We start from the raw sequence: 14,507 nt of genomic DNA, 5'->3' as shown, positions 1-14,507 counted from the left end.
TTATTAGGTTTGAGCAGAAACAATGCAGACCATGTACTGTGAGAGGGAGGAGAGGAGCAGCCTGCACAGCAGTGACTCTGTGTATTTATTTAACTGTTTGCATGCATGATTGATACGCTGCAGTATTCCTGTTACCATGAATAAACATCTTAACATAATATTCCAGCACACCTATGTTATTCTAGCCTCAGCCACAGTTGTGAATATTTTTTAAAAGTTGCATCAGCTACCTCTGCTCTGATTAAACCATTATAAGGTATCTTATTTCTTACAAATGAAAAGAAGCAATCGCACGGTAGCAAGTGACTGTTGTTAGCCTCTATGTTACTGTACAAAAAACGAAATCAATTCGAGTAAGCTACCATTGAAATACTTTTCATCTTCCATCATCAGAGAATTACAGACAGCTGATGTTCTTTTATTAAAGTCTAACAGTAGAGAATGAAAAAAGAGTATGAGAACATTTCTATTTTATGTGAGCATGGGCAAAATGTGAATTAAAGTGAACATGTGCAGCATGTGGTTGTTTTAACCAGGTTGACTGGTGCGTGTGTGATTGTATTTCACGGTGTACCTGAGATTCTCTGAGCTGAACTCAGACTCTAAGAACTTGAGGAACTGCTCTCTACCCACAGGATCTTTCAGAACCTCGTCTATGCCAAAGGCCCACCTCTTTACTCGCTGCTGGCCTGGCTCTTTACTGCAAGAGGACACACAAACATGCAAAACAACCACATAAAATATGTATGTGTGCAACAGTATAGCGGAATGATCTGTAAGTATATACTGTATATTGGTATTTTCTTCCAGATCTACCCACCTGGCTTCCAGCTCCCAGAGCGGGGTGTCATCTGAGATCCAGGGGTTGGATGGATCTGGAGGCGTAAGGAAGGGGTCGTATTCAACATACTGCTCTGTGTAGCCCAGCAAACTGTTTGTTGAGGATATACAACAGAGAGGAGGTAAATCACATCAGTCTATAACCGACTTGTATTAATGGGACATCTGGGCGTTAATTGCTTTGTAATGTCAAAAATGAGAAACTATAATCCACATGTTTCTGTTTTGTTTTTTTATATATAATGCACATATTTCACTGAGATACTGTCTGTTAAGTAACAAGGGGCCAAGAAGAAGAAAAAAGCCGTTTAATTTAATTGCCTCCTTTTCATGAGAGTGGCATGATGGGAAATACTAATGTTAATGTCCAGTGACCGTGCTTGATTCTGTCACTAACTAGATATAAGTTAAAAACTTGACAAAGTATTTCTTTTTCAAAGGTTCAACCTTCAATCAGTAAATTAATCTTCAATCTAATAAATATTAGGCGGTATCTTCGACTTAAATAACGTTTACCGAACCTGTGATTTTACGCAAAATCTTAGCTAGCTGACGTTAGCTCAACGTTTCCGCCTAACGCTAGCTAATTAGCATGCGGTACGTACATAGTTATCGTTAAAGTACCGGCAGCTGGTTCTGTAAGTGGGGCAGTATGTGAAGGTTTTCGGGTCTTTTATATATTTATATAAGACTCGGTTGATTGGTTGTAGTCTAAGGAGCCGTAGAGCCAGGATGCGGCTGTGTTGTTCTGTTGTGGTGCTTTGCTGACTCTTCAGGACCTGGACGATGATCTATCAACTCGGCGGTGAGTACAGCGTCCTCTTTATTCTGTAGTGGCCTAAGCGTTTGCTAGCGGTGTAATTGTTGCCTGTCGAAATGTGCACCTGCTGTCTGCGATAACATGTGGCTGCTGTGCCCTAATGATGATGAATGAATTCTATATACAGTAGGTGAATGATTGTGTGATCGGGAGCTGCCATCCATTCATTCACATAATCAGGTGCTGTGGTTATTGTGTAAGCTTCATTTGTTATAGTGGAGGCTGGCAGCTTAAGCTCTTTGATAGTTGAAAGAGGTTTAAAATTAATATTAATAGGTGTTTAATGTATATTTAACAATTAATTTATGAAATAACCCACGCTTAAAAAAGCTGCTGCTCCTGGTGTTGATCAACTGCAGGTTATTTGACCGTGGGCACAGGGGTGCCTGGTAGAATAAATGCTTGCAGGGCCAGTGGTGTTACTGGATTTTGTCTTTGTTTTGACACAAGGATACAGATCTCTATGCTGAATTCGCCTTCCTTTCACTTAAGGAAATGACAAATTGACATTGTGCCACTGTGCCTTCCGCTATCTGGCATCGTCAGCAGTAGCGCCCACCGAAGGCAACGTCTACACCCGGTCACTCCTCAAGGTCGTCGGAGCTCCTCGCTCCATGTCACGTTAGCCCATTTGAAGGCTCCTAATAAAAGCACGTCGCAGGCTAAACAGAATAACGAGACAGATGTTGCTCACCTCTCTGCCACTTTGGACATTTTCAGTCGATGTCTGTCTAATTGCAATTGCCAAAAGGTAATCTGAAAGCAAAGCATTGCACTGTTAGCATATCAGTCCCTATGAAATGAGAAAGAAATTGTTTTTTTTCATTGCATCATGGTACAATTATATTAACACGAGTATAGCATGAAGCTACAAATGTCAACAACATCTACAATTCAATGGCATTATCTCCAAACTTGCAAAGAGCCTGTGTGCGATAGCTGCAGGTCCAACCTGTTCCTGTAGTTCTTCTTCCGTAGGCTGCTTGGCCTCTGGGGCCGGGGTGTGAGTTGGGCTGTGGGTACGGATATCATTCTGCAGTCCATACACAGACTAAAGCCAAAGAAAATGCAAGAACAAAGCCCAACTATCAGTAGAGATCTTCCAAATGGACAAGCATGGGACAGATATTCTATCAAAGATGACCTTAAGATCTAAGGGTGTACAGTATCAACTGGAGGAGGTACCTTTCTGGTTTTGTGCGGGTTTTTCATTCGAGAGGATTTCTTTATGTCGACTTCTGTTGTATTCACACACCCAGGCTGAGGGATGAGAAAATCAGAAAGTCAAAAGGTACAGCTTAGCTTGTTCTTGAATTTTTATGAATTCTTCACTTTATGTTTTTCACAATCATGAGTTTCAGTTAATCAAAATCAAGATGCATTTCTGGGGTGTGAAGTGATTCTGAGGAGTCTTCAGATGTTGCTTAATTAAACATGGAATGTGTCAGTTCTAGCAAAAAATAAATAAATAAATAAATAAACCAGCAAGAAATCAGTCTAAGTGTGCAAATTCTGTCTGATTGAACCAGTGGTCTAATCTAGGTCTCTTCCAGGAGGAGGGAGCTAAGTAACTTGACGATGTCACTGTGACATTTGAATTAATATTGATTATGTTTCTCCAAGGCTCCAGAAATTGAACTTGTTATTTTCCAATTAAGCATGGAACAGTGGCTTTTTGGAGGAACGCAGTAGACGAGCCCCTCTGACCTTAGAGAGAAACTAAATGCTAATGGTTAGGAAGTGTGTTTGAACCAGGTACAGAGGAGCAGTGAAGGTGATGAGCTGTGACACTCATTGATGTGGCATTTTGTGTGTATGGCAGGTGAATGCACAATGAAGGATTTAAGGTGCGTTAACGCCTTTACAGTACATCATTCATATATCAAATACATAAATTGAGACCACATGTAGTTTCCATAATCTATTAATTCTATCACATTACATAATTAAAATTGCATCCCTGCTGCCTGCAAAGTGTGTGGAATAGATTAAAATAACTGTGTAAATGATTTACAGTGTCTATGTAATTATTCTTTTCAGTATTATTCACTTTTGTAGGAATAATTAAAATGATAATAATGTCAGCAGTGATATCAGTAACAGTGAACAAGCCGGTGACAGCAGCATTAGCAATTTCACTCACCACTGGTCTGTGCACATCCCAGAATGCTCTTTCTTGACTGTCGAGAATTTTCCTCTCAATTTTGTCTCTTTTCTTGTCCACTCTGAGGAAAAGAGGCGAGAACCGTGCGTGTAGATTTTCCAAAACACACATTTACAGTGACAGTACATGTTCACTGTGCAGTTCAGCTGTGATGTTGCTTGTTTGAAACTACAGGGACGTTGTAGTTAAACCACTAAGTTTAATCATGTCATAATAAAGGTGTAGGAAGACTCACTCATAGTGGCTCAATGCGTGTGTGGTTCTTATAGAAACCTACTTCGCTTGTGCTTCTGCTTGCATAAAAATGAATTCCCATTTCCTGGCGAAAGCTCTCTGTAGTCTTGCTAAGCTCTCCTGAAAAAAACACACAAAGTGAAACAATGCTTTCAAGGCATCTGCGTTAAATACAGTATGTTTACGGTGCATGCTGTCTGCAGTGCACAGCTAAATATCACGATTGTGATGTTTCTCTCACAAACAGTACAAATGAGAAACCTAGAGTGAATCATTTAATAGCTCAGGTGAGAGGTAAGATACAGATGACAATGATACAAACAAACATTTTCACTGTCACCGTGAACAAAAGCCTCGAGGTAAATTCTGACAGAGTTGCCAACACAGGAACAAAGACGATTTGTGAAAAAGCTGACATTAAAAGCCCTTTGTCACTCACCGCCTCATAGTCTGCAAGCTCCAGACGTGCTTTATTTTGCATTGTTCTTTTGCAGAGGTAAACAGCTGAGAGAGACAGACAGAGAGATTTGTAATAGAGGGAAAATGGGATCTCAGCTTGGATTTAACAGCCCTAAGTGGCCCTGCATTTACTCATTTAATCCTCTCAACTGCACATTTAAACTGGCCTGCAAATCACAGAGGTCTTTGTGCAGGCGAGGTGAGCGTCTGTTGCACCCTGTGTGTGTGTGTGTGTGTGTGTGTGTGTGTGTGTGTGTGTGTGTGTGTGTGTGTGTGTGTGTGTGTGTGTGTGTGTGTGTGTGTGTGTGTGTGTGTGTGTGTGTGTGTGTGTGTGTGTGTGTCACACTTTTGATGTCTTCCTGTGCGATGATCGTCCCTTTATTCCTTTGTTAACTGCCCATTATGTGGAAGCTTCATTATGTCATTATACCGTTTTCATTAAGGTGCATCATTCACATGAAGCAGTTCCAAAAATTCCCTAAATGCTTGCAATATTATTCCCACTGTAAACATTAGTCTTTCTCATTTTCTACAACTCAAACTACAAATAAAGGACCTGCAAAGCTGCGGCCATTCACCCTGACCACAATAAAAGCTCATTCTTGTATCACCATTAAAACAAATATCTGCAAAGATGCACATAGTGAAATGCACTTTCCTTAGTGTCATCTTTTAATTAAAAACAATAATAATAATAATAATATTTTAAACTGATTTATATCACTATACAAATGCACCCTTAGCAATTGTCATCTTAAACATAAAACCTTTTATAACATTAACGCATTTACTGAACAAACATATTTAATACCCTGCAGCCACAGTCTGCATCAGTGCTGCACAATGTAGAATATAATGTATAGTGTCTCACCATAGTCTGTGTTTTCAGGTTCCCAGCAGTTTGATGGCCAAAAGTATGGAGTCTGTAGAGAAAAAGGAGGTCATTAGGAAATTAAAAGAAACCCCTGACAGCATACAGTGCAACCTACAGTACCACATGGTGTTTTGATTTAAAGTATGCACTGTCATGTGATGTTTGTTATAATAGGAGATTTTGTTGTATAATGAGCTCAGCTAACGTCTAAAGCGCATAAGCTCTTTGCTGAGAGCAGACACCAGTCTGAAGGCTGGCAGTGCATCGACTGGCTTAGATGTTAATGATTACATGCAAAATGCAGGCAAACCAATTTTTGTTCACAAGCCTATAAGAGAGCACAGCAACACATAATGAGTGTTTGACTCCCACATACAGTATCACACAGACGCACGTCAACACATCTTAACCTTTTCTCTGCTTACAAAGTCCAAAATGCTAACTCTTCGATTACCTGAAACCTGTAGAAAGTGCCATCATCTTTGAGAGTAAGAACGTGGTCTGAGATGGGGAAGAAGTAACCGTGTGCAGCCATCAGAGTTCCTAGGTGAAGAGCCTCCACTGGGAAGATAAAAGCCAATGTACATATTAGTGTGTTCCTGGTATTTATGTTTGCTTCCACACTAACTCAAAATGGAAAAAATAGACATGTGTGTGCTGGTGTACAAAGTGGAATAATATAATATAAACTCAATATGTAATATAATACAATATAATAGCTAGTGCTATTCTACTAAGTGGATTTTGTTGCTTTTTGACTGATCTCTACTATTCTACATTAGTTCCATCATGTATCCTGGGCCAACAAGCTCACTCTCTCATATAAATCCATCTTCGACAAAATGACAACAAAATGGATTAGAAACTGCTACTTTCAAAGACAGTGACGCTGCTTTGACAGAAGCAAAGGCTGGTCTCCATCCCGAGCAAACAGCACAGCAGGGGGTCTCGCTGATTAGCCCACCTTTAGCCAAAGAGCCAGAACTCATCAGTGAAATCACCTGGTGTTGTGCTTGGTTGGAGAGGACACCTGCTTGCTTCTGGTGCTCCAAAGCCTGCGACAGACTGTCCCTGATTGAAAACCATCAGATAATGAAAACATGTACAGTACTGTGTGTGTGTGTGTGTGTGTGTGTGTGTGTGTGTGTGTGTGTGTGTGTGTGTGTGTGTGTGTGTGTGTGTGTGTGTGTGTGTGTGTGTGTGTGTGTGTGTGTGTGTGTGTGTGTTGTTATTAATAATTTATGACTCATAAGTTATTTAAATCTGTTTACTTATAAACACGTCACCTCTCTATCCATGCTATTTCTTCCAGCAGTGCTGTCCCACGTGTATGTATTTATAATTTACTGTACATGTTTGGAGTGTTGCTAAGTAAGAAGGCGAGAGTCACTTGTACCAGAGAGCTTATAGTGCTCTAGTGTTGTGTCATCTGCATTTGTCCATGTACAGTAGATGCTAAGGGGTTAAACAAGACAGATGTTTACAAGCAAAACTTATTTTAACTGTAATTTTCTGCGTTGTTTATTCAATCAAGATGAATGTCAGATGAACGCGCAGTCAATAAGTAGTTAGAGCTTGTTATCACTTAGTTCTCAACTACTGGGCTGCATCGTTTCACGTTTTGTGTTTGAGTGCCTCTGCCACCTGTGATGATTTTCTCAGTCTCTGAATCTTCATTTAACTGAATCTACAGTAATGGTTCATCTGATTTAAATGCTTGTACTATAAGTCAAACAGATATGAGTTTGCATTGACTGCTAGCGTTAATTAAAAAACAAGTTTTGATAATGTTTTTTGTTGTAGGAATCTTAATAGGCTGCATACAAGATAATGTTATTATAATTGCTTTTCAGGTATAAGCTATAGCTGACTAAACCTTGGAATTAACCAAGTAGTCAAGAAAGGGTGGCCTCAGAGTCCAGGGGGATTACACCCTGTGCTTTCATCATATTACTAGCTCTGGGCCAAAACCCAGCAGTCTGGAGATCTGCCAAGTGAAGTGTGGGTGTATTCTTCCAGTTGAGCTTCTTCAAAAGACAAGGGAACAGATTCTGCATTTTCGGTCATATTTGATCATGTATAGTATCTCCTAAGTTGTTGAAGTGATGAAATGAAATAATTTCATGTATAATGCAAACTGATTTTGCAAAATTCTCTGAGGATCAAATGTGGATGTACGTGTATACCTTTCTGCAAGCATTTAAATTAGCCAGTTCTTGTTATTATTTGTATATTTCACACAGAACATGTCGTGTTTCCCACCTTCCTGTTTCACCTCCGTTGCTGTATGTCTACGATTAAAGTCATAATTTTACCAAGTGATGATTGTTACAGATTAATGTTGGCCATTAAAACCAAACCATTTAATATTTAAAAGTAAATCTTTATTATTATATTGGCATTACTGTTATTAGTTATGACTATCTGAACTACACTTTATAGACAGTCATGATATATATATGTAAGCGCTGTGTAGTATGATAGAATTCACTCCATGACAATAACACGACCTTATCGATACTCCTCAAAGGATTTATTTTCTAGTAGGTCAGAGTCCAGTGACGTCTCAGAACACTTAACAGAGGAGCTGGTTTATAACCCTCATGGTCAAATTACAATGACAGCACAGGTGCTTTATACTTTCAGTGAGCCTGTTAATAAATTGAGCCATAATCTATTGACCCCTTTGAATCTCTTCCAAACCACTGTATTATTTACAGTGTTATGGCATAGTTACTATAGAGGCTTATAGTATAATATTGTGTAAAGTAAAAAGGATTCATTTTAATCTGTTTTGTCACTGCTGCTGAGTGGAGTCATGCTGATAAGCTGCTAGCACTTCCCGTTCTGTAACAGAGTTTAAAGGGTATTTTGCCTGTATGATTTTCAGTATAATTATAGATGTTTATCCTTAACTGATACTGTATATCAAAGGAAAGGCTGAATCCTGCTGGCTTCAATTAAAAGTGGTTGAAATCTTAAAAGGTTTGTTTGTTCAAGTATGTGATGTGATCTGATACATTTTACTTTACGTAAAGGATTGCTTGCTTTGACTTTATTTTATGTTTGCTGATTATGTCAACCAGAGGCTACTCATTTACGATTATTTGTTCGCTGTGTGAGCTGTCTGGAAGCCAGTGCGCTCTAATGTATGCTAATCAGTCAGGTCTGAACATCCTTTAAGGCCACCTTCAACACAGTAAGCTGTTAATTCCAAAGCTACAGGAGTGTTCATTCTAGACAAATCAACTTGCTTTAGAAACACGATGAATACTAATGATCTGTAACGGTTGGAATTACCCAAACATTTCCAGAATTCTTCTGAAAGTTCTGATACATTTTGAAGCAGAACTTTGCCAGCTTATCAAAGGCATTGAATGACAAGAATAATGAGCTGATGTTACTTGGTTTTACATAACACTCTGTATAACACTGCAGGGCAACTGACAGCATGTTTATTCCCTGTATGCAAATAATACACAAATTAAAGTATTCCCTGCTATTAAATTTTGGTACTGGGATGGATGAGCATTTTGAAGATTGTAGGTAACACAAAATGTAACACTATGAATGTAAATTATCTTAAGTAGGCGTTATATACAGTAAGTATTATCTATAAGATGTTTTTTGCCAGAGTTGAGTAATAGTAAATGTGCTATATTAGAGGTGTTAAGATACAGACATGTTAATAATCACGGTGCAGGCTGAAACAAGGAGAGAAGCATTATATGTTTTAAATATATATACAGAAGCATAAACACGCTACGGCCAACAACTGGAAGACACAAATAAAAGCTCCCCACAAACACACACTTCAAGTCTGATGACCTGGAAAACTCTCTCGACAGTGTAGCACACAAATTATTATGCTGGAATGAAATACAGGTAAGTGAGTAGTGAGATAGTGGAAAAAGTCCAAAATACTCTGCAATAGCTAACTCAAACCTTGACAAAATCAAATGTTTTTTTTTTTTTACCTGGATCTTCAATGTCCAGATTCTTAATCATCCACTGTACAATATCAGAACCTAAACGGAAAGAAAGCATGTGATTATGAATATCATACAAAGTATATAGTACATTCACAGTGAGCTTAGGCACTTTTTGCATATAGATACAAATGGAAGGGAAACACTTAACCCCGTCCTCCTCTCATCACAATGCATACCAATTTTTATCACCTTGAACCATGTGGGTGGATAGTGAGCCATCCATTACCCAATATTATTTTCTGCCACCCTTTCCAAGCCAGCACTCTTTGGATCTAACCCATTATTCTAAATGAGAAGAGCGGTATAATGGCATAATGACCCATCTATTGTGTACAGTAACAACACAATTAGTCTGACTCAGTCATAGCACCGGCTATGTACAGTAGCTGCATTAGTTTACAAAGTAATGGCAAGATATAGTGTACATGACTTTTGAGAACAGATAGTATAGTGGATGTCATTTTGCATTTCCCTCTGAGAAAGCTACTGAATTTTCACATCTCAGAAAAGCATAAAGTCCTCTGCCCCCTGGTCGTATTCACATGCATGTGACTGTGGCACTGCTGCTAAATATACATTTTCTAAGCTATTATTACTGTCTGTCATGCTGACAGGGGACGGTGCGGTGTGTTGAGAAGACCAGCGCCAAAGAAGCCTGAAAAAGGTGTGAAAGGAAGGCATGAGGGAAGACAGATGTCTGTGGCTGTCGGTCCATCAAGCTACTGGTTCATCTCTGTTTCTCTATCATTGCACCCCCCTTGTTTGTAGGCGCTTTCCAAACCAGATGAGATTTTTCATGGATTAACGTCATTCATACAACTCCATCTTCACACTCTCAAAATTGACCCACTTTCTAAGAGAGAGCTTGAATGAGATGTGTAAGGTAATTTTCTAACGAGGACGATTATTATCATGCTCATATATTGGGCACGTGCGAGTGTGCGCGCAGATGTCGGCATGAAAACGCATCAGAACGTGACAATAATAGAAACAGAGTGATAAGATTAGCTATCAGTGATGACAATGATCCCAGTGAGGGAAAGTTGCGAGATTAGCTGATGCGGCAAAGCACAGCATGACCAGCGGATAATTCTTGGTAATACAGTTGAAAAAAAACTGGGAAATTTGAAATGCCTACTTTTCCAAAATGCATAAACCTTTGAGCGGTTGAGATATGGTCAGTTAGCCTTTCATTTTAACTTTATATTTTATTATATCATTATTCCTGTATCTTGTTAGGTTATTTTGTATGGTGCACAAACTCTATGATTGTAGCTAGCGGGAGGGCTGACCGGCTCATGGTGCTAGCTCAGTTTCCTCTCCTGTGGTGAGCTGAATGGAACCCCCACCAGGTTTTTATATCCTGTTGTGTGACTGCAGTTTCCAGTCAGCTGCTGTACATGTATGTTGAACAGTGCACTAGCAAATCGCAAAGTATTGTGCACAATACATGAGGTTTGCACATATACAGTAGATGCACATTAAGGCTTCACTCATTTAAACTTTTTTAACTTGAGATTAGGGTTTTAGCACATTAGGTGAATACACCATTAGTAATATGAAATTGAAAACAAATTGTGATTTTGTTGAAAAGTGAGTGTCTAAGTGGCACATTGGCAAAACACACTGCAGCAGCCAGGGTTGCATTCTTGGCTGCTGTGATTATAGCTTGGCCAAGTGCTTCAATGAACACAAGTGGCAGTGTTCACAGAGGGGGACCTACAGACTCACTGGTTCAGCCTTGGTAGTAATAGTAGCATTTACACAAGGCTTTAATACTAAACATTAAACTGGTGGTAAAACACTTACAGGATGTACAAGATCGCTCACTGATTTAACTTTTTAAAGAAACTTTAAAAGATGTACATGTATAAATCTTCAATGCTTAGTGAACTGAACCTTCACCAACTACAGTGAAGGTTCTAGTCTATAAGAATGCCATTTTTTTTTTTTTTTTTTTTTTTGCAGTGATCAAGAAAACCGTGTTAGCTATTGTGCTGTTCTGCATGTAAAGGACTCCGTGGACTTTTATAAATATTTGATTCGATTTTTATACAGTATCGATTAGTAGTACTGTAATTAAAAAGATTACACAAAGCTTTGACATTAGCTATATTGTAGTATAGTTTAATTTTAAGTGAGGCTAAAATATTATTCATTTTGCATTGTTAATAATTCATGTAGAGAAAGTAGAAAGGTGGCCTTACTATTCTTTGTCATTAAATCTAGTCAATACACTGAACTAATTATTCATGGAGTATCAGTCCAACATGGATTCTTATCCATTAGATCGCACAGCTTGAAAATCCAATATGATCCTCTTGATATTCTGGTGCAGCTGGTGAGAAATGCAAAACGGACAATTCTCTAAATACTTTCTTTGTTTTGTTTGGCAAGAACAGTTCTGGTTGGGTACTGTGGGTGGGAGCCAGCAGCATGAGTGGAGAAGAAGAAGACCAGAGCAGAGCAGAACTCAGAATCAAGACAAACTTACCTGAAAAGACACTGGGGATCTTTGTTAGAAAACTTTTCACTGTCCGGATGGGGATGCCATTTTTTTCATCCTGCATGCGGGCTATTACCTCCTCCATCTGGACAACATGGAGACGGTGGGAGAACCGGCAGGGGACAGAGAGATTGCAATAGTTGAAGTGAGCGTTATTATGAACTTGCCTTAGTAAGTGGAGGTTATGTGTGGGTAGAGCAGTAAATGGATAAACAGGTTACTGTGTAGTCAGCCATGTCCCAAGGCAACTGAGAGTGAGGAGAGAAATTGGTGACTAACAATCATGCCTGTCAGATTTCTGCATGTCTCTCTGATTTGTGTTATTTGTCACATAAAACTGTCGCTGAGCTGCACTTATTGAATTCCAAGCAATAGAAGGAGCTATTAAATTTTCCAAAGTCCAGCAATGAATGTTTTGCTATTATCCATCACAGTCTATTTCTCCCCTGAAACAACCTCACATTCAAACTTTACAGAGCGTAGAAAAATGTAAAATACGTTTGAGACACAAACGTTTTTTTTGTGTAGTATTGCTTGAACCAAGTGCCAAACGGAAGAATGGTAAATAGACTGGCACACATGCATACACAAAAACACACATTGGTGATACAGTAATGCACTGGGAGTGGCCTCCTGGGCCTCACAGGGAAACACAGGGGGGGCATGTTTTTAAGAATGCACAGAAGAGAGCAAGACTAAGTACAGGACGGCGCTGATGCTTCGGGATTGGATGCCAACCGCTCTCCCCAAACTCCTTCCTCGATGTACGATTATGCACATTATTCTTCACACTAAGTTTAATGACCTGGCAACACAACGAACTGCAAAAACACTCATTATATCGTCAATTTTCTGCATTTGCAGCCTTGACTTGGGAGGAGCAGGCTGAGAAAGGCTGTCCAGGCATCACTTACCCCAGTAACATTTTCCACTTTCTCTTGGGAGATCCCACGGCATTTATGGGCCAGATGGGTGGATGGGTTTTCTCTCAGGATAAGTGACCTCCTTTATTCTTCCTCTAAGGGTAAATCCATCTACTGTTTTAGTCACTACGCAAGATCCTTACTAATAGTGAAGCATGATCTGTAGATCAACTGGTAAATAGAAAACTCTGCCTTTGGGCTTGGCTTCCTCTTCACCCACATTAATGTTGACACAACATCAATCCACTTGTCAATCTCACATTGCATGCTAGTCTCACTTGTGATTAAGACCCTGAGATACTTGAAGCAACACTTTGCGCCCAACGTGATGGGACCATGCTGCTCTAGGGGATGTCTAAGATAATGGTCTGATAAAGCCAGGAGAACTGGGTTGTCCATAAGGATTACACAGGCAATTCTGAGATCCCTAAAACAGACACACTGTCTTCCCTGGGTCAGTGCTGTGATCCTGTCTATTAAAATCACAAACAGGGCTAGTGACCAAGGACACCTCAGACGGATACCAACACCAGCTGAAAATGTGTTTGACTTCCTGCCAAGATTACGGACACAGTTCTCACTTCAGTTATGTAAACACCAGATGGCTTGTAGCGATGACCTCAGTGTCCATTACTCCCACTGTACTTTCTGCAAGACATGGGATACAGTCCTCCACAAAATGCATGTGGCAGCCAAGCTCCCAGTGTAAATGTTCAAATGTGAGCGTCAAGGCTTGGTCCACTGTTTTTAGAACAGGGGACAGTCAACAATGCTTGGATCTGATGAATAATTAGAGACCAAGACATTAACAATCTTACCACCAATAGATTAGGCCAAACACCTATAAAGATGTGTAGGGGTCTAAACAGGGTTTGAGGACCAACAATAGAAACCCTGTGTTGGAACACAGTTTAAATATTTTAAAGTTATGTAGGAATTACAATTTTTTGTTTTTGTTTTATACTTGTTTCTATGATCAGATGCAGCATCACAGCTGTATGTAATGTGTACTATAGTAGCAGTAAAGAGTTGCTGGGGCAGAAATAAGAAGTAGGCAGGAAAAAATGCATGAATTAGAAATACTCATACTTATAGTCTTTTCTCTTAATCTCATTCTCCCACGTACACTGCATAACATGCAGAAGCCTCTGTTGACACCAAGTGTACTGTAGCCCAATGAACTCCTAATAGAGCAGTGTGCTGCACTAACAACATAGATTGCCTGGTTAATAGTCAGCGTGAGAAATTTAGAACGTCACAGAATAAATTACACGTTTGAAGCCAAATACATAACAGCTACTGTAATGGTGCACAGTCTAAACCGCTGACATCTAACAGCTGAGCGTTTTAGATTTTTCTTTAAAGGTCCTTTACTCAGCACCAATTAACATTTGTGCAGCATTATTCTATCTGAGGTGAGTGTTATTTAAGTGAAAAGGGAACAAGACATGTAGCTAAAATCAAAACCTATCAATTTAATTCCTTCAAAGCTGTAGCACCCAAGACTGAATCAAATAGAGACTAGTTTGACCATTTATTCATGCGGGTTTTATATGTCGTCTTCTGTTGTTTTTAAGCACATTCATAATTATTTTTGCGTTCATCTTATTACCTTTTTATAACAAAGTCTTCCCTATAATGTCAACCTTCTCTTTGTATCTTCATTAGCCCTATTCGTTTCCTTCACTGTGAAAC

The 14,507-nt window shown here is 39.4% G+C and overlaps 2 protein-coding genes across 5 annotated transcripts in view; one reads left to right on the top strand and one right to left on the bottom strand.

Moving 5' to 3' along the window:
• Positions 1–14,507, bottom strand: part of rgs7a (regulator of G protein signaling 7a) — a 35,304-nt gene that overhangs the window by 2,932 nt on the left and 17,865 nt on the right. For all 4 annotated transcript variants that reach the window (XM_029127029.3, XM_029127027.3, XM_029127028.3 and 1 more), the window contains exons 3-14: positions 11,878–11,974; positions 9,369–9,419; positions 5,846–5,952; positions 5,389–5,440; positions 4,498–4,562; positions 4,102–4,178; positions 3,804–3,885; positions 2,846–2,920; positions 2,613–2,711; positions 2,355–2,416; positions 821–931; positions 575–700 (exon numbers count right to left, since the gene is read on the bottom strand). In XM_029127029.3, coding sequence (XP_028982862.1) covers positions 575–700; positions 821–931; positions 2,355–2,416; positions 2,613–2,711; positions 2,846–2,920; positions 3,804–3,885; positions 4,102–4,178; positions 4,498–4,562; positions 5,389–5,440; positions 5,846–5,952; positions 9,369–9,419; positions 11,878–11,974 — 1,004 coding nt within the window. The remainder of the gene's footprint in view (positions 1–574; positions 701–820; positions 932–2,354; positions 2,417–2,612; positions 2,712–2,845; positions 2,921–3,803; positions 3,886–4,101; positions 4,179–4,497; positions 4,563–5,388; positions 5,441–5,845; positions 5,953–9,368; positions 9,420–11,877; positions 11,975–14,507) is intronic.
• The window catches only part of LOC114841813 (protein bicaudal C homolog 1-like), a 73,716-nt gene continuing 60,388 nt past the window's right edge, over positions 1,180–14,507 (top strand). Inside the window, exon 1 of the mRNA XM_055502499.1 lies at positions 1,180–1,645. Within this exon, the coding sequence (XP_055358474.1) occupies positions 1,627–1,645 (19 nt within the window). The 5' untranslated portion in view covers positions 1,180–1,626. The remainder of the gene's footprint in view (positions 1,646–14,507) is intronic.

The sequence above is a fragment of the Betta splendens genome, chromosome 15 (assembly GCF_900634795.4).
Source record: "Betta splendens chromosome 15, fBetSpl5.4, whole genome shotgun sequence".
NCBI lineage: Eukaryota > Metazoa > Chordata > Actinopteri > Anabantiformes > Osphronemidae > Betta > Betta splendens.
Note: the sequence above shows the minus strand (reverse complement) of the source record. Positions and strands in the feature narration are given on the sequence as shown.